Below are 19,025 nucleotides of genomic sequence, written 5' to 3'. Positions count from 1 at the left end.
CCTTTGTTCAGTTTCCCGGGCCAAGGTGTCACCTGGCCTCCAACCCCTTCCTGGGTTCTCATGTTACACGCTCAGGTATGTTCCCTCGGCCAGTCTCCCATCCCCCAATGCAGACTATCCTAGCCACACTCCCCAGTCAGCATTCACAGACCACAGTAAGAACAGTCCCAGTTCGTCACACCATGGAGCAGACCGTCTTCAGGGCAAGGAGCTCACACAGCTTCACCTCCTGGGTCTGACCTTGGAGCATTCAGCATATGCCCCTCCATGCGCTTCTCACAGCGAGTCCGCCCAGATGGGGTCCTGGGGAAGCCAGAGGGTCCTGCACCCCCACTTCGCAGTCAGACCTGACTCTCAGCCAGCCAGTAACACAGAGGTTTATTAGATGACAGGAACACGGTCTAAAACAGAGCTTGTAGGTCCAGCGAATGGGACCCCTCGGCCGGGTCCATTCTGGGGTCCCGCGAGCCAGACACCCCCATCTGCCCTCACTCCCCGTCCCCAGCCAGCTCCAAACTGACACCCCCTCCAGCCCCTCCTTCTCTGCTGAGTTCCTTTCCCGGGCCAGGAGGTCACCTGACCTCTTTCTTCTCCCACACCTTTAGCTGTCACCTTGCGGGGGGAAGGGCCCCAGCCATTAGTTGCCAGGAGACAGAGTGTGGGCCATTTATGCACACTGGCCCTTTGCTCTGCAACAATTACACTTCCTTATCCCACCACTAAGAGACTTAAGAAATGCATAGGGGAAACTGAGGCACCCACACAGTATTCAGAGGAAACATTAAGAACAGTCCCACTTCGTCACAGAGAGGCGTGCCCAGGCTGGGGGCTCTGGCCCCGCTCGGAGTGACGCCAGGCAGGACTCTGGGGCAGCGTCTCCCCTCAGGGCACCTGTCCCAGGGCAAGGACCCTGCTCTGCTTCAGCACCTCCTGACCTCGGAGCGTTCAGCCCCCTGGTCACCCCGGGAGCTCCCCGCAGTGAGTCTCCCTGGGCGGGACCCCTGGGGGAGCCTCACCCCCAAAGGGCCCTGCCCCCCACACCACAGCCAGCCGTGACTCCCCGCCCGTGTGTGACACAGACGGGTTATTATCGTCGGGAACCCAGAGCTTGGTAGCACTGAGATCAGGGACCTTCGGCAAAGTCCATTGGGGGGGCAGGGGAGGGGCAGGGCCCTGGGCCCTCGACCCGAGTCCCCAACCAGGAGACTGACTCGCTTCCAGCTGCCCGGCCTCCATCACACCCGTTGCCCTCCCCCGTCCTTTGTCCCTTTCCGGGTCCAGCCGGTCACCTGGGCTGCACCAACCCCTCCCCCGCCCGTTCCTTGCAGGGGGGGGCGGGGGGCAGCCAGCAGCTGCCAGGCTACGAGTGTCGGCCGTTCTCTGCAGCCCGTCAGCAGTCCCACCTGCCCTCTAGGGTCTCTGTGACAATCACACCCCCTGGTCCCACCGCCTCGGTACTTGACTAACACGTGGGGAAACTGAGGCACACACAGTGTTTAGAGAAAACGTTAAAAACGTTCCCACTGCATCACCCGGCCCTGCTCAGGCTCCCTCGGCCTCGCCCGGCAGGTGCCCACGTCTGGAAGGGCTTCCACGGCCCAGCCCAGCTCATCAATGCCAGCTGGCCTGAGATCCAGGGCCCTGTGGACGCTGCACTGCGCATCCACCACAAGGAGTCCCCCGGCGTGCACGACAACGTCTACCTCTTCCAGGTGCCGGGGGGCCAGGCAGGGCCTCAGTCGGGGGCTGGGCTGCAGGGGGAGGGGGCTCAGTGGGGGGCCGGGCTGCAGGGGGGGCTAAGTGGGGGGCCAGGCTGCAGGGGGAGGGGGCTCAGTGGGGGGCTGGGCTGCAGGGGGAGGGGGCTCAGTGGGGGGCCGGGCTGCAGGGGGAGGGGGTTCAGTGGGAGGCCAGGCTGCAGGGGGTGGGGGCTCAGTGGGGGGCTGGGCTGCAGGGGGAGGGGGCTCAGTGGGGGGCCGCGCTGCAGGGGGAGGGGGTTCAGTGGGGGGCTGGGCTGCAGGGGGAAGGGGTTCAGTGGGGGGGCCGGGCTGCAGGGGGAGGGGGTTCAGTGGGGGGCTGGGCTGCAGGGGGTGGGGGCTCAGTGGGGGGCCGGGCAGCGGGGGAGGGGGCTCAGTGGGGCCGCTGGGCCGCAGGGGGAGGGGGTTCAGTGGGGGGCCGGGCTGCAGGGGGAGGGGGTTCAGTGGGGGGCCGGGCTGCAGGGGTGGGGGTTCAGTGGGGGGCCAGGCTGCAGGGGGAGGGGGCTCAGTGGGGGGCCGGGCTGCAGCGGGGGGGGGGTTCAGTGGGGGGCCGGGCTGCAGGGGGAGGGGGCTCAGTGGGGGGCCGGGCTGCAGCGGGGGGGGTTCAGTGGGGGGGCCAGGCTGCAGGGGGGGGTTCAGTGGGGGGCCGGGCTGCAGGGGGAGGGGGCTCAGTGGGGGGCCAGGCTGCAGGGGGGGGTTCAGCGGGGGGGCCAGGCTTCAGGGGAGGGGGCTCAGTGGGGGGCCAGGCTGCAGGGGGAGGGGGCTCAGTGGGGGGCCGGGCTGCAGGGGGAGGGGGCTCAGTGGGGGGCTGGGCTGCAGGGGGGGGTTCAGTGGGGGGCCAGGCTGCAGGGGGGGGTTCAGTGGGGGGGCCAGGCTGCAGGGGAGGGGGCTCAGTGGGGGGCCAGGCTGCAGGGGGAGGGGGCTCAGTGGGGGGCTGGGCTGCAGGGGGGGTTCAGTGGGGGGGCCGGGCTGCAGGGGGAGGGGGCTCAGTGGGGGGCCGGGCTGCAGGGGGGGGGTTCAGTGGGGGGCCAGGCTGCAGGGGAGGGGGTTCAGTGGGGGGCCAGGCTGCAGGGGGAGGGGGCTCAGTGGGGGGCCGGGCTGCAGGGGGGGGGGTTCAGTGGGGGGCTGGGCTGCAGGGGGGGGTTCAGTGGGGGGCCAGGCTGCAGGGGGGGCTCAGAGGGGGACTGGGGCAGAGAATCAGTGGGGAAAGGCCAGTGCCCGGGGTCCTGCCGGCTCAGGTGCCAGGCCAGGCCCATCTCCACACAGCCCCACGGTCCCAGCTGAGCTGCGTGTGCCCACAGGGCGAGCGGGTCTGGGCGTATGCGGGGGGCCGGCTGCGGCCCGGCTACCCCCGGCTCATCGGGGAGGAATTCAAGGGGGTGCCTGGGGACCTGGACAGCGCCGTGGAGTGTCACCCCGAGGACTGCACTGCTGAGAGCCTTCTCTTCTTCAAGGGTACGGGGCCGGGCTGGGGGGCAGGTGGGGCCGGGCTGGGAGCGGGCAGGTGGGTCTGGGCGGGGGCTGATCCGGGTCGTGAGGTTGGCCGGGGAGCTGACCCGGGCGCTGACCTGGGCCGTGCGGGTTTCTGGGGGGCAGGAGGGCTGAGGGGGCCCTGACCCAGGCCATGGGGGTGGCTGGGGGGCGGGTGGGCTGACCTGGGCGCTGACCTGGGCCGTGTGGGTGGCTGGGGGGCAGGCGGGGCTGAGCGGGCGCTGACCCGGGCCGTGGGCGTGGTTGGGGGGTGGGGGGGCTGACCCGGGCACTGACCTGGGCCGTGCGGGTGGCTGGGGGGCAGGCGGGGCTGAGCGGGTGCTGACCCGGGCCGTGGGCGTGGTTGGGGGGTGGGGGGGCTGACCCGGGCGCTGACCTGGGTCGTGCGAGTGGCCGGGGGGCTGGGTTGGCGCTGACCCGGGCCGTGCGGGTGGCCGGGCGGCAGGCGGGGATGAGCGGGCGCTGACCGGGGCCGTGCCGGTGGCTGGGGGACAGAGGGGCTGAGTGGGCACTGACCTGGGCCATTGGGGTGGCTGGGGGGCGGAGGGGGGGCTGACCCGGGCGCTGACCTGGGCCATGGGGGTGGCTGGGGGGCAGGGGGACTGGGTGAGGGCTGACCCGGGCCGTGAGGGTGGCTGGGGGGAAGGCGGGGATGAGCGGGCGGTGACCGTGGCCGTGCCGGTGGCTGGGGGGCAGGGGGGCTGAGTGGGCACTGATCTGCGCCGTAGGGCTGGCTGGGGGGCGGGGGAGCTGACCCGGGCCGTGGGGGTGGCTGGGGGGCGGGGGGGCTGACCTGGGCGCTGACCTGGGCCGTGGGGGTGGCCGGGCGGCAGGGGGTCTCGGTTGGCACTGATCCGGGGCTGTGTGGGTGGCGGGGGGACAGGAGGGCTGGATGGGGGCTGACTCGGGCCGTGGGGGTGGCTGGGGTGCAGGGGGCCTGAGTGGGTGCTGACCGGGGCCGTGGGGGTGGCTGGGGGGCAGGGGGGCTGAGTGGGTGCTGACCCAGGCCGTGGGGCTGGCTGGGGGGTGGGGGAGCTGATCCGGGGCTGTGTGGGTGGCTGGGGGACAGGAGGGCTGGATGGGGGCTGACTCGGGCCGTGGGGGTGGCTGGGGGGCAGGGGGCCTGAGTGGGTGTTGACCGGGGCCGTGGGAGTGGCTGGGGGGCAGGGGGGCTGAGTGGGTGCTGACCTGGGCCGTGGGGGTGGCTGGGGGCAGGCGGGGCTGGGTGGGCGCTGATCTGGGCCATGCGGGTGGGCCACCCGGGCTGGCTGGGGGGCAGGGGGGCTGAGTGGGTGCTGACCCGGGCTGTGGGGGTGGCTGGGGGGCAGGGGGTCTCGATTGGCACTGACCTGGGCTGTGCGGGTGGCTGGGGGGCAGGGGGGCTGGGTGGGGGCTGACCCGGGCTGTGGGGGTGGCTGGGGGGGCAGGGGGACTGAGTGGGTGCTGACTGGGGCCGTGGGGGTGGCTGGGGGGCAGGGGGGCTGAGTCGGTGCTGACCCGGGCTGTGGGGCTGGCTGGGGGGTGGGGGAGCTGACCCGGGCCGTGGGGATGGCTGGGGGGCAGGGGGGCTGAGTGGGTGCTGACCCGGGCCGTGTGGGTGGCTGGGGGGCAGGGGGGCTGAGTGGGTGCTGACCCGGGCCGTGGGGGTGGCTGGGGGGCAGGCGGGGCTGGGCGGGCGCTGATCTGGGCCATGCGGGTGGGCCACCCAGGGTGGCTGGGGGGCAGGGGGGCTGAGTGGGTGCTGACCCGGGCCGTGTGGGTGGCTGGGGGGCAGGAGGGGCTGGGCGGGCGCTGACCTGGGCCATGCGGGTGGCCAGGCGGCAGGGGGGCTGAGTGGGTGCTGACCCGGGCCGTGTGGGTGGCTGGGGGGCAGGAGGGGCTGGGCGGGCGCTGACCTGGGCCATGCGGGTGGCCAGGCGGCAGGGGGGCTGGGTGGGGGCTGACCCAGGAGCTGTCTCTCTCCCTGCAGGGGGGGACGTGTTCTCCTACGACCTGGGCCTGGGGGTGCTGAAGCGCCGGTCGTGGCCCGGGGTCAGCGATTGTTCGGCGGCCGCGCGCTGGCTGGGGCGTTATTACTGCTTCCAGCGTGTCCACTTCCTGCGCTTCCAGCCGGCCACGGGCCTGGTGCCCCCCGGCTACCCCCGCGACGCCCGCGACTACTTCATGAGCTGCCCCGGGAGAGGTGAGATCACTGGCTCGCCCCCCGCCCCACGATCCCTCCTGGTCAGAGGCCCCCCCATCCCTCCGCTGCCCCCCCCGTGATCCCTCCGGGTCACAGCCCCCCCGGTTCCCCCAGCTGCCCCCCCATGATCCCTCCGGGTCAAGCACCCCCGTGATACCCCCCGCCACAGCCCCCCGCCCCGCGATACCCTGCCATGATCCTCACAGCCCCCCCGATGCCCCCAGTAGCTCCCCTGTGATATTGTGCCTGCCCCACAATATCCCCAGCCTCACCTGGACCACAACTCCCCTGGCCACCCTGTGACTCTGACCCCCTGTCCCCCGTGACACCCCCATCCTCACCCCCAATACCCCCCCTGCAATACCCCTGGCCAACCTGTGACCCCCAACCTCCTCCAGCACCTCCTGGCAACGCCACCCCCCAGACACGACATGGACCCCCCCAGCCACCCCGTGACCCCAATATGCAGGGCCGGCTCTGGCTTTTTGGCCGCCCCAAGCAAAAAAAAAAAAAAAAACGGGGCGGCCAGAACGGCAAAGCAAAAACAACAACCCTGCGGCAAGGCCGGCTGGGGGGGCGAGGGGGGAGCAGGCGGGAGAGAGAGAGAAGGGGGCGGGCAGGGCTACAGCCGGGCGCTGCCACGCGGCCCCTCCCGCTGCGCCGCCTCCTGCCGCCTGCCGCGAGGGCGCCGCTCCGCTCCGGTCGGCGGGGAGGGAAGGAGGAGGACTGCCCTGCAGGGCGCTCTGGTTCTCCGCACCGCCGACCCGAACAGGGCGGCCGGAGCGGAACAACAACAACAACAACAACCAAAAGGCGGCCGTGCCGCCCTAGGATTGGGCAGGACGCCGCCTCCAACAATCTGCCGCCCCTACCGCCTGGAGCCGGCCCTGCCAATATGCCCCTGCCCCCTGCCTGTACCTGACCCCTCTCTCCCCCGCCGGCGGGTGCAGGGCACGGGCACAAGGCGCGCGGAAACGCCACCGCCATGGGCATCCGGGACCCCTGCAGCGGCCTCGCCTTCCAGGCCTTCACCGCCGACGACGCCAACCGCACCTACGCCTTCCGGGGTGAGTGGGGAGCGGCTCCCCGACCTGCTGCCTTGGCCCCCACCGGGGTCCCCGCGGCCCGGCCCCGACCCTGGGCCACTGTGCCTGACGAGGGGGAACCTGTCTGGTGCCCTGCAGCCGCCCTGGCTGGAGCCCCCGGAGCCCCACAGCTCCCCATCGACCCCCTTGTCTGGACGCTCCCCAGAGCCCCTCCGCTCCCCACTGACCCCCCTTGTCTGGCTGCTCCCCGGAGCCCCCGGAGTCCCTCCGCTCCCCCTCGACCCCCCCCTTGTCTGGACGCTCCCCGGAGCCCCCGGAGCCTCACTGCTCCCCCTCGACCCCCCTTGTCTGGCTGCTCCCCGGAGCCCCCGGAGCCCCTCCGCTCCCCCTCGACCCCCCTTGTCTGGCTGATCCCCGGAGCCCCCGGAGCCCCTCCACTCCCCCTCAACCCCCCCCTTGTCTGGCCGCTCCCCGGAGCCCCTCTGCTCCCCACTGACCCCCCTTATCTGGATGCTCCCCAGAGCCCCCAGAGCCCCATCGACCCCCATTGACCCCCTTGTCTGGGCACTCCCCGGAGCCCCATCAACCCCCATCGACGCCCCTCCGCTCCCCCTCGACCCCCCCTTGTCTGGACGTTCCCCAGAGCCCCACCGCTCCCCATCGACCCCCCCTTGTCTGGACGCTCCCCGGAGCCCCACCGCTCCCCATCAACCCCCCTTGTCTGGCTGCTTCCCGGAGCCCCACCGCTCCCCACCCACCTCCTGGTCTGGCTGCTCCCCAGAGCCCCACCGCTCCCCATTGACCCTGCCTTGGCTGGACGCTCCCCGGAGCCCCCAGAGCCCCTCCGCTCTCCACTGACCCCCCTTGTCTGGCTGCTCCCTGGAGCCCCACTGCTCCCAATCAACCCCCCTTGTCTGGGCGCTCCCTGGAGCCCCATCGACCCCCAGCAACCCCATCAACCCCCCCCCCCGTGGTCTGGTCGCTCCCTGGAGTCCCACCGCTCCCCATTGACCCCCTGGTCTGGGCACTCCCCGGAGCCCCATCAACCCCCATCAACCCCCATCAACCCCCCCCCCCCCCCGTGGTCTGGTCGCTCCCTGGAGTCCCACCGCTCCCCATCGACCCCCTGGTCTGGGCGCTCCCCGGAGCCCCATCAACCCCCATCAACCCCCCCCGTGGTCTGGTCGCTCCCTGGAGTCCCACCCCATAGGCCCCCCTTGTCTGGGGGCAAACTCCTGCCCCTCGGCTGCTGGTTCCAGGTAAGGCCGGGACGTCCCGGCCATGGTCCAGGGTCGGAATCAGCCCCTGCTGAGCGGCCCCGGAGCCCCCCAGCCCCGCCCTGCCCCAGGGCAGCGATGCAGAGCAGCGTGTTCTCGCCCGGCCTAGGGGGGCAGTACTTCCGCCTGGACTCCAAGCGGGACGGCTGGCACTCGTGGCCGCTCAACCACACGTGGCAGGAGCTGAGCGGGCAGGTGGACAGCGCCTTCAACTGGGACAAGAAGCTCTACCTGATCCAGGTAATCCGGGGGTGTGTGTGTGTGTGTTCTGGCCACGCCCAGCTGTGTGGACAACTCACAACAGGGTGTCCGGCTCAGGGCCTGCTTGGATGGGGTGTCTGTCCCGCCCCCCCAGGGCAGGGCAGGGGCTGGGGTGTCTGTCCCCCCCCCAGGGCAGGGCGGGGGTTGGGGTGTCTGTCCCCCCCAAGGCAGGGCAGGGGCTGGGGTGTCTGTCCCGCCCCCCCAGGGCAGGGCAGGGGCTGGGGTGTCTGTCCCCCCCTAGGGCAGGGCAGGGGCTGGGGTGTCTGGTCCCCCCCAGGGCAGGGCAGGGCAGGGGCTGGGGTGTCTGTCCCCCCCCCAGGGCAGGGCAGGGGCTGGGGTGTCTGGTCCCCCCCAGGGCAGGGCGGGGGCTGGGGTGTCTGGTCCCCCCCCCAGGGCAGGGGCTGGGGTGTCTGGTCCCCCCCAGGGCAGGGACTGGGGTGTCTGTCCCCCCCCCAGGGCAGGGGCTGGGGTGTCTGTCCCACCCCCCCAGGGCAGGGACTGGGGTGTCTGTCCCCCCCCCCCCCAGGGCAGGGCAGGGGCTGGGGTGTCTGTCCCCCCCCCAGGGCAGGGCAGGGGCTGGGGTGTCTGTCCCCCCCCCAGGGCAGGGACTGGGGTGTCTGTCCCCCCCCCAGGGCAGGGCGGGGGCTGGGGTGTCTGGTCCCCCCCAGGGCAGGGCAGGGGCTGGGGTGTCTGTCTCCCCCAGGGCAGGGCAGGGGCTGGGGTGTCTGTCTCCCCCAGGGCAGGGCGGGGGCTGGGGTGTCTGTCCCACCCCCCCAGGGCAGGGCAGGGGCTGGGGTGTCTGTCCCCCCCCCAGGGCAGGGCAGGGGCTGGGGTGTCTGGTCCCCCCCAGGGCAGGGCAGGGCAGGGGCTGGGGTGTCTGTCCCCCCCCCAGGGCAGGGCGGGGGCTGGGGTGTCTGTCCCCCCCCCAGGGCAGGGCAGGGGCTGGGGTGTCTGGCCCCCTCCCAGGGCAGGGCAGGGGCTGGGGTGTCTGGTCCCCCCCAGGGCAGGGCAGGGCAGGGGCTGGGGTGTCTGTCCCCCCCCCAGGGCAGGGCGGGGGCTGGGGTGTCTGTCCCACCCCCCCAGGGCAGGGCAGGGGCTGGGGTGTCTGGTCCCCCCCCAGGGCAGGGCAGGGGCTGGGGTGTCTGTCGTCCCCCCAGGGCAGGGCAGGGGCTGGGGTGTCTGTCTCCCCCCCAGGGCAGGGCGGGGGCTGGGGTGTCTGTCGTCCCCCCAGGGCAGGGCGGGGGCTGGGGTGTCTGTCTCCCCCCCAGGGCAGGGCAGGGGCTGGGGTGTCTGTCGTCCCCCCAGGGCAGGGCAGGGGCTGGGGTGTCTGTCTCCCCCCCAGGGCAGGGCAGGGGCTGGGGTGTCTGGTCCCCCCCAGGGCAGGGCAGGGGCTGGGGTGTCTGTCTCCCCCAGGGCAGGGCAGGGGCTGGGGTGTCTGTCATCCCCCCAGGGCAGGGCAGGGGCTGGGGTGTCTGTCGTCCCCCCAGGGCAGGGCAGGGGCTGGGGTGTCTGTCTCCCCCAGGGCAGGGCAGGGGCTGGGGTGTCTGTCATCCCCCCAGGGCAGGGCAGGGGCTGGGGTGTCTGTCGTCCCCCCAGGGCAGGGCAGGGGCTGGGGTGTCTGTCTCCCCCCCCCAGTGGGCGTTCAGGGAGCACCTCAGCAGGGGCCATTGGCGTGTCTGCGCCCCCCACCCCACCGGTCTGCGTGTGCCTTGCAGGGCTCCCAGGTCTACATCTACCGGGTGGGCCCAGGCTACACGCTGGTGCAGGGCTACCCCCGCGACTTGCAGGAGGAGCTGGGCATTACGGGCGCTGACGCCACCTTCACCTGCCCCCACTCCGCTGAGCTCTTCGTCATCCACGGTGCGAGCTGGGCACGACCTGGCCGGAAGGGCAGCGAGGTCTAGTGGTCAGAGCGGGGGGCGCGGGGCTGGTGGGTTAGAGGAGGGGGGTGGGGGAGCCGAGACTCCTGGGTTCTCTTCTGGGAGGGGAGTGGGGTCTGGTGGGTTAGAGTGGGGTGGGGTGGAGCCAGGACTCCTGGGTTCTGATGCTAGGGGTCCTTGGGTGAGTCTGAGCGGGGTGAGGGGCCGTGGAGAACAGTGAGTGACTGAAGTACTGTCGGGCCCTGGGTGTGGCAGGGCATCTCTGTTTCCAACCCCCCCCGGTTCACATCGCGGGGGAAGGGCTCGCGGCTCCGGGCCGGGGGCTCCTTTTACATCGTGGGGGAGGGGCACGCGGCTGTGGGCCGGGGGCTCTGTTCACATCGCGGGGGAGGGTGTAACGACGCTGGCTTTGGCGGAACCCAACTGAGAGTGCCAATGCAGGACAAATTGCTTAAAACCGGGCACTTACAGCCCACGGCTGGGGTCCCTTTGCACACCCAGGCACCAAACCAGACAGACTAAGAGGACTTCGGTCTCACCCCACGGGCGAACCACACGTCACACAAGCAATTCCCTCAGACACTCCAGTATCACCACCAGCGCCACTCGTTATGGGGACGAATAGTTATGAAAACCAATACCCCAGTAAAAGAAAAAAGGTTCTCCTGATTCCAAAGGACCAAGCCCCAGACCAATAATAACTTAGATCTGACCCAAAACACACACTTATAGCCAATTCTTATTAACTAAACTAAAATGTATTGAACAAGAAAAGAGAGAGAGTGTTGGTTAAAAGATCAATATACAGACAGATTTTAATTCAATTCTTGAGGTCCAGATGCATAGTAGAGGTGAGCTTGTAGCTGCCAAAAGTCCTTTTAGAAATAGTCCAGAGGTTATAGTCCAATGTCCATATTCAGGGTGGCTCCAGTCAGTGACTGGGGATCTCAGTCCTTATGGCTTAAGGTTTCCCCCTTTTGAACCCCAAAGCAGATCTGAGATGAAGCAGGATCGTGTCCCAGGGTTCTTATACATTTCCAGCAGCCTTTTGGCCTGAGAAAACAATAGGCAGGGCCGGCTTTAGGCCGATTCCCCCGATTCCCCCAAATCGGGCCCTGCACCTAAGAGGGCCCCGTGCCTTAGGTGCCTTTTTAATTTTTAAATTTTTTTTCACCAGGCGGCGGTCCGGCTCTTCGGCGGCATTTCAGCGGCGGGTCCTTCAGTGCCGTGGAAGACCCAGAGCCGAGTGAAGGACCTGCTGCCGCCGAAGTGCCACCGAAGACCCGGACCGCCACCGGGTATTCGAATCGGGCCCCGCAGGTCCTAAAGCCGGCCCTGACAATAGGCTTAACTCTCCTTCTCCCAAACATCCTGGCAATTAGCACAGGGTAATTTACTCATTAACAGTTCAGATACAGGTTACCACAACCTTCAAAGAGACATAGAGACAATAATACTATTTTACTCAAGTATCATCATAAATGTTAATATTCCTTTTTCGATCTTTGAATTAAAGCTATAACAATAGACAAGACTTGTTTGCTTACATCACAAGCCCTGAGCAAACACCTCCCCTTCTACCTCTAACAATGCAGGCTGCATTTCAAAGCTCTGTTCATTTACAGATCTTCCTAACCAGTCTCTAAAGTTCAGCCATGGGTCAGGTCAGTCTGAGTTAATTAACTCTTTCTGGCCCTGTCACCTTTCAATGAGACAATATATCACACTCAGAACGTCACAGAGGCGCGCGGGGCCGGGCCGGGGGGCTTTGTTCACGTCGCTGGGGTAGGGGCATGTGGGGCCGGGCCGGGGGCTCTGACAGCTCCTGTCTGCTCTTCAGGAAACGCCCTGGAGCGGGTGGATCTGACCCTGAGCCCGCGGAGCCCGAGGCTGGAGGGGTCCATCCCCCACGCCCACGTGGACAGCGCCATGTGCAATGCGGACGGGGTGCACCTCTTCCACGGAAACACCATCCATCACTACGCCAGCGTGGCCGAGCTCACGACGAGCCCCAAGCCCTCCCCCCCGCAGAACATGACTGCCGTCCTCTTCGGGTGCCCCCACTGACGGGGCAACCCTGCCCGATCCCCAGGGGTGAGTGGGGCCTTCCAGCCGCCACGCTCCCTGAACCCCCCCGTTCCTTTACTGTGCCCCTCCCTTCCCCCTCCACCACACCCCACTCCCAGGGGTTGTCCTTGGTCAGTAAGGACCCGGGGTTCAGAGGTGCATCTGTGTGAGTTCCCCTCCCACCCGGGGAAGAAGGCACCTGGCTTGCTCTGCCATCTGAGCACTCGCTCTGGCTGACCACTTTGCCAGCCACGGTTCCTTGCCACCTGGCCGCCCCTCCACCCCCCATTCCCCACTCCCACCAGCTTGGCACTTTCATCAGCCACCCATGAGTCACCTTGTGCTTCCACCTGCGTCTCTGCTGTGACCTCTGCAGGTCAGTCTCTTAGTGATTGTGAGCTCTCAGCAGACTGGGCACAAACACTGTCCCACCACAACTGGCTTCTGCGCTCCTTGAGCAGTTAAAATAACAAAATGGCTCCTAATAAAGCTTATTTAGCTCTGTCTTTGAACAGTGGGAGGAACAGGTTAAACCCAGCCAGGGACCCTTTGGGAGGGGGGCACCTCCTAGCTAGAACCTCTCTCCCACCCCTCTTACTGTCACAGGGCTCTGGCATTCGAGCCCCTGGCTTAACGAGGTCCTTTCAGCTGAGGGTGACCCCCTCATTTGGGACAAGTTAAGCACAGTTCTGCTCCCCTTTACACATACAATAAAGACGACAACCTTGATAACAGCATTTCATACCCCTGCAGTCAGTACTAAAGTGATTTGTAACCCAACACCAGCCAAAGCACTGGGATGGGTTCCCTAGGGAGGCGGTGGAATCTCCTTCCTTAGAGGTTTTTAAGGCCCGGCTTGACAAAGCCCTGGCTGGGATGATTTAGTTGGGGATTGGTCCTGCTTTGAGCAGGGGGTTGGACTAGATGACCTCTTGAGGTCCCTTCCAACCCTGATATTCTATGATTCTATGAAACCTGAACACTTGGAGCAACGCAGCTCTATCTGCTGGATACTGACGCAGCATCGGCGTGTTCATGGAAATACAGTTTGCGCCTGAAGTCTCTCCCCCTCCCACCTAGCTGTCAGGGGAGAATTCATTCAGACCCTGCTTACAGGTGTGTGTGTGCATGTTTGTGTGTGTGTGTGCGTGCATGTTTGCATGTGCGTGTGTGTGTGTGCACGTCTTTGTGCGTGCGTTTGCATGTGCGTGCATGTGTGTGTGTGTTTGCATGTGCGTGCATTTGTGTATGTGTGTATGTGCGTGTTTGCATGTGTGTGAGTTTGTGTGTTTGTGTGTATGCATTTGTGTGTGTGTGTTTGCATGTTTGTGTGTGTTTGTGTGTGTGACTGTTTACGTGTGTGTGAGTTTGTGTCTATGTGAGTTTGCATGTTTGTGGGTGTGTTTGGGGTGTATGTGTGTGTTTGCATGCGTGTGCGTGTTTGTGTGGGCATGTTTGCGTGTGTGTGAGCTTGCATGTTTGTGTGTGTTTTTGCATGTGTGTGTGAGTTTGCGTGTGTGTGAGTTTGCGTGTTTGTGTGTGCGTGTGTTTGAGTTTGCGTGTGTGTGTTTGTGTGTGTGTGTGTGAGTTTGCGTGTTTGTGTGTATGCATTTGTGTGTGTGTGTTTGCATGTTTGTGTGTGTTTGTGTGTGTGACTGTTTACGTGTGTGTGAGTTTGTGTCTATGTGAGTTTGCATGTTTGTGGGTGTGTTTGGGGTGTATGTGTGTGTTTGCATGCGTGTGCATGTTTGTGTGGGAATGTTTGCGTGTGTGTGAGCTTGCATGTTTGTGTGTGTTTTTGCATGTGTGTGTGAGTTTGCGTGTGTGTGAGTTTGCGTGTTTGTGTGTGTGTGTGTTTGAGTTTGTGTGTGTGTGTTTGTGTGTGTGTGTGTGTGTGAGTTTGTGTGTTTGTGTGTATGCATTTGTGTGTGTGTGTGTTTGCATGTTTGTGTGTGTTTGTGTGTGTGACTGTTTACGTGTGTGTGAGTTTGTGTCTATGTGAGTTTGCATGTTTGTGGGTGTGTTTGGGGTGTATGTGTGTGTTTGCATGCGTGTGCGTGTTTGTGTGGGCATGTTTGCGTGTGTGTGAGCTTGCATGTTTGTGTGTGTTTTTGCATGTGTGTGTGAGTTTGCGTGTGTGTGAGTTTGCGTGTTTGTGTGTGCGTGTGTTTGAGTTTGCGTGTGTGTGTTTGTGTGTGTGTGTGTGTGAGTTTGCGTGTTTGTGTGTTTGGTGTGTGTAATGATGGGGATGTCACAGGAATGGTTGAAACCCACCCAAAGCCACAGAGACTCTGGCGAGCCAAGGAGCCCCCCCCAGGAGTCCCGTCAGGGCGAGACATGGGCTGGGGCGCGAGGGGATGGGGGCGGGAGGCTGCCCGGGGGCTGCCCACAGGAGGGGCTCGGCAGCTCTCCCCGGCGCTAGGGCCTGGCAGCCGCGGGCCCAGGGGGCAGCAAGGCGGAGTAGGGGCTTTGCCCTCCGTAGCTGGGGGAGCCCGACGCTGGGACCCTGCAGCCAGGGCTGGCGATGGGCCTGGCATGGAGAAGCTGCCCAGCGCCCTCCAGCTAGCGCCCCCCAGCCCAGCTCCCAGGCACCTTCATCGCGCCCCCCGGGCAGGAGGGGCCCAGAACACGAGCCAAGAGCTGGGAGCTGAGCCCCCTGAGGGCGCCTGCTGGGGGAGCTGCCGGGGGGACTTGTGGGAGCGCCGGGGGTGGGTGGGGGGCTTGCTGGTCTGTGCCGTGCCGGGCTCAGACCAGCTCCATTGGTCTCTCCTGGCCGGGTCGGGGGGTGATAGGGCCCCCACTCGGTGGCGGGTTCAGCCAGACAGCCGGTGCCCCGGGGCTGCACGAGGGAGCCAGCAAGTGGCACGTGGGACTCAGCACCCGAGGGGCCCAGACACCGAAGTCAGAACAAGGGCTGGCCTGGGGAGAGCCAAATGGAGCCTGCAGCTGGCTGGGGGGCCGCAGGCGGCTGGGCAGGGGGGGGACACAGGGGGTGGGGGGGCGCAGGCGGCTGGGCGGGGGGGGGGACATGGTGCTGGGGGAGATGCAGGCGGCTGGGCAGGGGGGATACAGGGGGCTGGGGGGGCACAGATTGCTGTGCGGGGGGGCGCAGGGGGCTGGGCGTGGGGGGCATGGGGGGCTGGGCAGAGGGGATACAGGGGGCTGGGCAGGGGGGATACAGGGGGCTGGGGGGGCACAGATTGCTGTGCGGGGGGCGCAGGGGGCTGGGCGTGGGGGCGCAGGGGGGCTGGGCAGGGGGGATACAGGGGGCTGGGGGGGCACAGATTGCTGTGCGGGGGGTGCAGGGGGCTGGGCGTGGGGGGCATGGGGGGCTGGGCAGGGGGGATACAGGGGGCTGGGGGGGCACAGATGGCTGTGCGGGGGGCGCAGGGGGCTGGGCGTGGGGGGCATGGGGGGCTGGGCAGAGGGGATACAGGGGGCTGGGCAGGGGGGATACAGGCGGCTGGGGGGCACAGATGGCTGGGTGTGGGGGGGTGTTGCGGAGTATTGGGGGACTCAGGGCCCTGCACCCCCGGCTTCCTGCGATTCACCATGACTCTCAGCCAGCCAGTAAAGCAGAAGGTTTATTTGGATGACAGGAATACAGTCCAAGACAGGTCTTGCAGGCACAGACAACAGGGCCCCCCTCAGTTAGGTCCAGCTTGGGGTCCCAGGGCATGCCAGCCCACCCCCCTTTGGGGGGTCAGAGCTATCTCTGCCTCCCAGCCATCTCTCCAGCCTCCTTCCAGCCTGCTTCCAGCACTCTGCTTTTAGCGACCCCTCCCACAGCCTTTGTTCAGTTTCCCGGGCTAAGGAGTCGCCTGGCCTTCAACCCCTTCCTGGGTTCTCATGTTACACACTCAGGTATGCGCCCTCGGGCGCCCTCGGGCAGATCCCATCCTGCAATGCAGACTATCCCAGCACACTCCCCTGTCAGCATTCACAGACCACCGTGAGAACAGGCCCAGTTCGTCACATCTCTCCCCCCTTCGAGACCGAACTGAGCAGGGTCACTTTAGCCAGTGACCCGGGGAAGTTCGAACCTACCCCTGTTCCCATGGATGCCCCCGCATCCCTCCCATTCCTTGGTGAGAATTACACCAGGCCCCTCCAGTTTCACGCTCCCCCTTAGGTTGGGGTTGCTTGATGGCACTCGCAGTTCGCATGTGGGAAGGTTTATGCGGCCTGCGCCCTTTTCCCACCCCCATACCTCTGGGGCTCCAACTGGGCTGTGGTCTTCTCCCAGCGCTCCAGTCTGGAGGTCTGTGCTTTGGGCTCTCTTGGTTTAGAGCCGCCCTTTTTACCTTGGCCACCCTCCGAAAAGGCTCCTCTATGCTGGGCAAGGGTCCTAAAGCTGTTTTCCCCTTGTCCCAGGCCTTCCTCCCCCTCTGACAGGGGTCACAGGATCCGCAGTACTGTCGGACAGTAACAAAGACCCCAGGCCAGTAAAAGCTCCGTAGCAGCCTCTGCTGGGTACGCCAGGTTCCCTGGTGCCCTGAGAGGGGAATGTCATGGGCCCGGCACAGCAGCTGGCGGCGATACTTCTGGGGTACCACCAGCTGCCTCCTGATCCCCCCTGACTCCATTTTCCCTGGGGGAGCCCATTCTCGGTACAGGAACCCCTTCTCCCACAGGAACCTTTTCCGGCCACCTCGTCCCATGGTCTGTACCGCATTGAGGTCGGCCAGGTCCCTTATCTTCCGCAAGGAGGGATCTCTCTGCAACTCGGCCTGGAACTCAGCAGCTGGGACGGGGATGGCCACCTGCTCTTTCTCGCCCGCTGGGTCCGAAGCTGCAGCCTCCCTGAGCCGCGTCCCTGGGCGTTCCCTCCCCACCAGGTTAGGGTCCCGCGCCTCAGGCAAGGCACCCCCCCCAAGGCCAGGGCGCAGGGCCCCTCGCCGGCTCTGACCGCGGGTCACAACTAAGGCGGTCTGGGGGCTGCTGGGCCAGTCCTCTAGGTCCCCCCCCATCAACACCTCAGTGGGCAAATGGTGGTGCACTCCTACGTCCTTGGGGCCCTCCTTGGCCCCCCATTTCAGGTGTACCCTCGCTACGGGAACCTTGAATGGGGTCCCGCCCACCCCGGTCAGGGTCAGGAAGGTGTTGGGCACCACCCGATCTGGGGCCACCACCTCGGGCCGGGCCAGTGTCACCTCTGCGCCCGTGTCCCAGTAACCATAAACTTCCTTCCCATCCACCTCCAGGGGAACAAGGCACTCGCTCCGCAGGGACAGCCCCGCGCCAACCCTGTAAACGGAGAACTTTGAATCCGGAGCATCTGGCCCCCCAGAGAAGCTGGCCTGGGGCTCTCCTCCCTCCTTAGCAGGTGGTACTCTGCCAGCCCCCCTTCCCTGGGAATGCTGCCTCTCGCCGGGCTGGGTCTCTACCCAGTCAACCCTCTGTGGGTTCGGCCTGCTCAGTCTGTCCCTGAGCCTGGGGCACTGGGCCCGTATGTGGCCCTTTTGGCCACAGTGGTAGCAGCCCATGTCCCATGGGTCCCCTTGAGTGGGTCGGATGGTCCTGATGCCGGATGTTCCCCTCTGATGGGGTTTTTCTGTATTTTCCCACGGGGAGGTCCCATGGTGACTCTCTCTCTGCGTTGTGGTGGGATTGCTCCTTTGGGACTCCTCCCTGCCACCCCCTGACCGGCTCTTTACAAACTCATCAGCCAGCTGCCCGGCGTGTCGCGGGTTCTCTGGCTTTCTGTCCACCAACCACAGCCTCAGGTCGGATGGGCACCGCTCATGCAGTTGCTCCAGTACCAGCAGTTTAATCAGGTCCTCCTTCGTCTGGGCCCCACCAGCCCACTTGCTGGCGTATCTTTCCATGCGGGCGGCTAGTTGCAGATATGAGATCTCAGGGGTTTTATCTTGACTCCGGAACCTTTCCCGGTACATCTCAGGAGTCAGCCCAAACTCTCGTAGCAGGGCCTTTTTGAATAGTTCGTAGTCCCCTTTCTCTGCCTCTCCCAGTTGGCGGTACAATGCCACGGATTTGGGGTCCAGTAAGGGGGTAAGGACCCGGAGTCTGTCCGCGGGATCCACCCGGTGCAGCTCGCAGGCCGTCTCAAAGGCCTCCAGGAAGTCATCCATGTCCTCCCCCTCCTTGTATGGGGCCATGATGCACTTATCAAAGCTCCGTGCAGTCCTGGGTCCCCCCTCACTCACCGCAGCCGGGGGTTCGCTGCCCTTCAATCTCGCCAGTTCCAGGTCATGCTGACGCTGTCTCTCATTCTCCTGTCTCTGTCTCTCATTCTCCTCCCGTTCCTGCTGACGCTCTCTCTCTTCACGCTGATGCTGTCTCTCTTTCTCCTCCCGTTCACGCTGATGCTGTCTCTCTTTCTCCTCCCGTTCATGCTGTCTCTGTCTCTCTTTCTCCTCCCGTTCATGCTGTCTCTGTTGTTCACGATCCTCCAGCTCTCTCAGTTTTAGCTCTTTCTCCCATTCCAGCCAATTCCGCTCCCCGGATGCCGAACGTCGCCGGGAGGATCCTCTGCTGGCCGGCGAGCTTCGCCGGGGGGACCCCCTGCTGGCCGGGGGGGCCACGGCGCCTTCGGTATTTGCTGGGCTCCTCCCCACCCTTCCCCTAGGCATAGGAAGGAGGGGTCTCGGGACGCCCTCAGCAGCCGGCTGACCACTCCCAGCTGGGACAGACACTGGTGCCTGCGCTGCATTTGCCAGGCTGCTTCCCTGAGACACAGGGATCAGTTCATTCGCGCGATCTTCTGCCTCCAGCTGGGCAATGAGCTGTTCTTTGGTGAGCCTCCCAATGCGCAGCCGCCTCTGCTTGCACAGCTCCACCAGGTCGCTCTTAAGCCGCTTGGCATACATCTTCCTGCTGGCCACTCACCGGCCTGTGTGCTCACAGCTCCCCACAGTTCCCAGGGGGCCCCCTAGTGTGCCAGCCCTTCTCGAGGTCACCACCTCTCTGCCAGGGTCGAGCTGCAGACTCCTCCGCCCCTGGGACCACTCGCTGCGATCCCCCCGGGGGACCCTGTTACTGCAAAAGTCCTTCTCGCTGGTCACACACTCCCAGGGGTAATAACCGTCTCTCTCCCACTCTTCAGC

The 19,025-nt window shown here is 66.0% G+C and overlaps 2 protein-coding genes across 2 annotated transcripts in view; one reads left to right on the top strand and one right to left on the bottom strand.

The window, feature by feature from the left end:
* HPX (hemopexin) overlaps window positions 1-12,695 on the top strand; it is a 25,971-nt gene extending 13,276 nt beyond the window's left edge. Inside the window, exons 4-10 of the mRNA XM_054016097.1 lie at window positions 1,570-1,712; window positions 3,056-3,209; window positions 5,215-5,427; window positions 6,378-6,494; window positions 7,860-7,990; window positions 9,727-9,871; window positions 11,732-12,695. Of these exons, the coding sequence (XP_053872072.1) occupies window positions 1,570-1,712; window positions 3,056-3,209; window positions 5,215-5,427; window positions 6,378-6,494; window positions 7,860-7,990; window positions 9,727-9,871; window positions 11,732-11,958 (1,130 nt within the window). The 3' untranslated portion in view covers window positions 11,959-12,695. The remainder of the gene's footprint in view (window positions 1-1,569; window positions 1,713-3,055; window positions 3,210-5,214; window positions 5,428-6,377; window positions 6,495-7,859; window positions 7,991-9,726; window positions 9,872-11,731) is intronic.
* LOC128830288 (uncharacterized) overlaps window positions 1-19,025 on the bottom strand; it is a 22,967-nt gene extending 3,942 nt beyond the window's left edge. Inside the window, exon 1 of the mRNA XM_054016092.1 lies at window positions 18,882-19,025. The gene's annotated coding sequence lies outside the window, so the exon portion shown is untranslated. The remainder of the gene's footprint in view (window positions 1-18,881) is intronic.

This window comes from Malaclemys terrapin, chromosome 1, assembly GCF_027887155.1.
Source record: "Malaclemys terrapin pileata isolate rMalTer1 chromosome 1, rMalTer1.hap1, whole genome shotgun sequence".
In the NCBI taxonomy this organism is placed as follows: Eukaryota; Metazoa; Chordata; order Testudines; family Emydidae; genus Malaclemys; species Malaclemys terrapin.
Note: the sequence above shows the minus strand (reverse complement) of the source record. Positions and strands in the feature narration are given on the sequence as shown.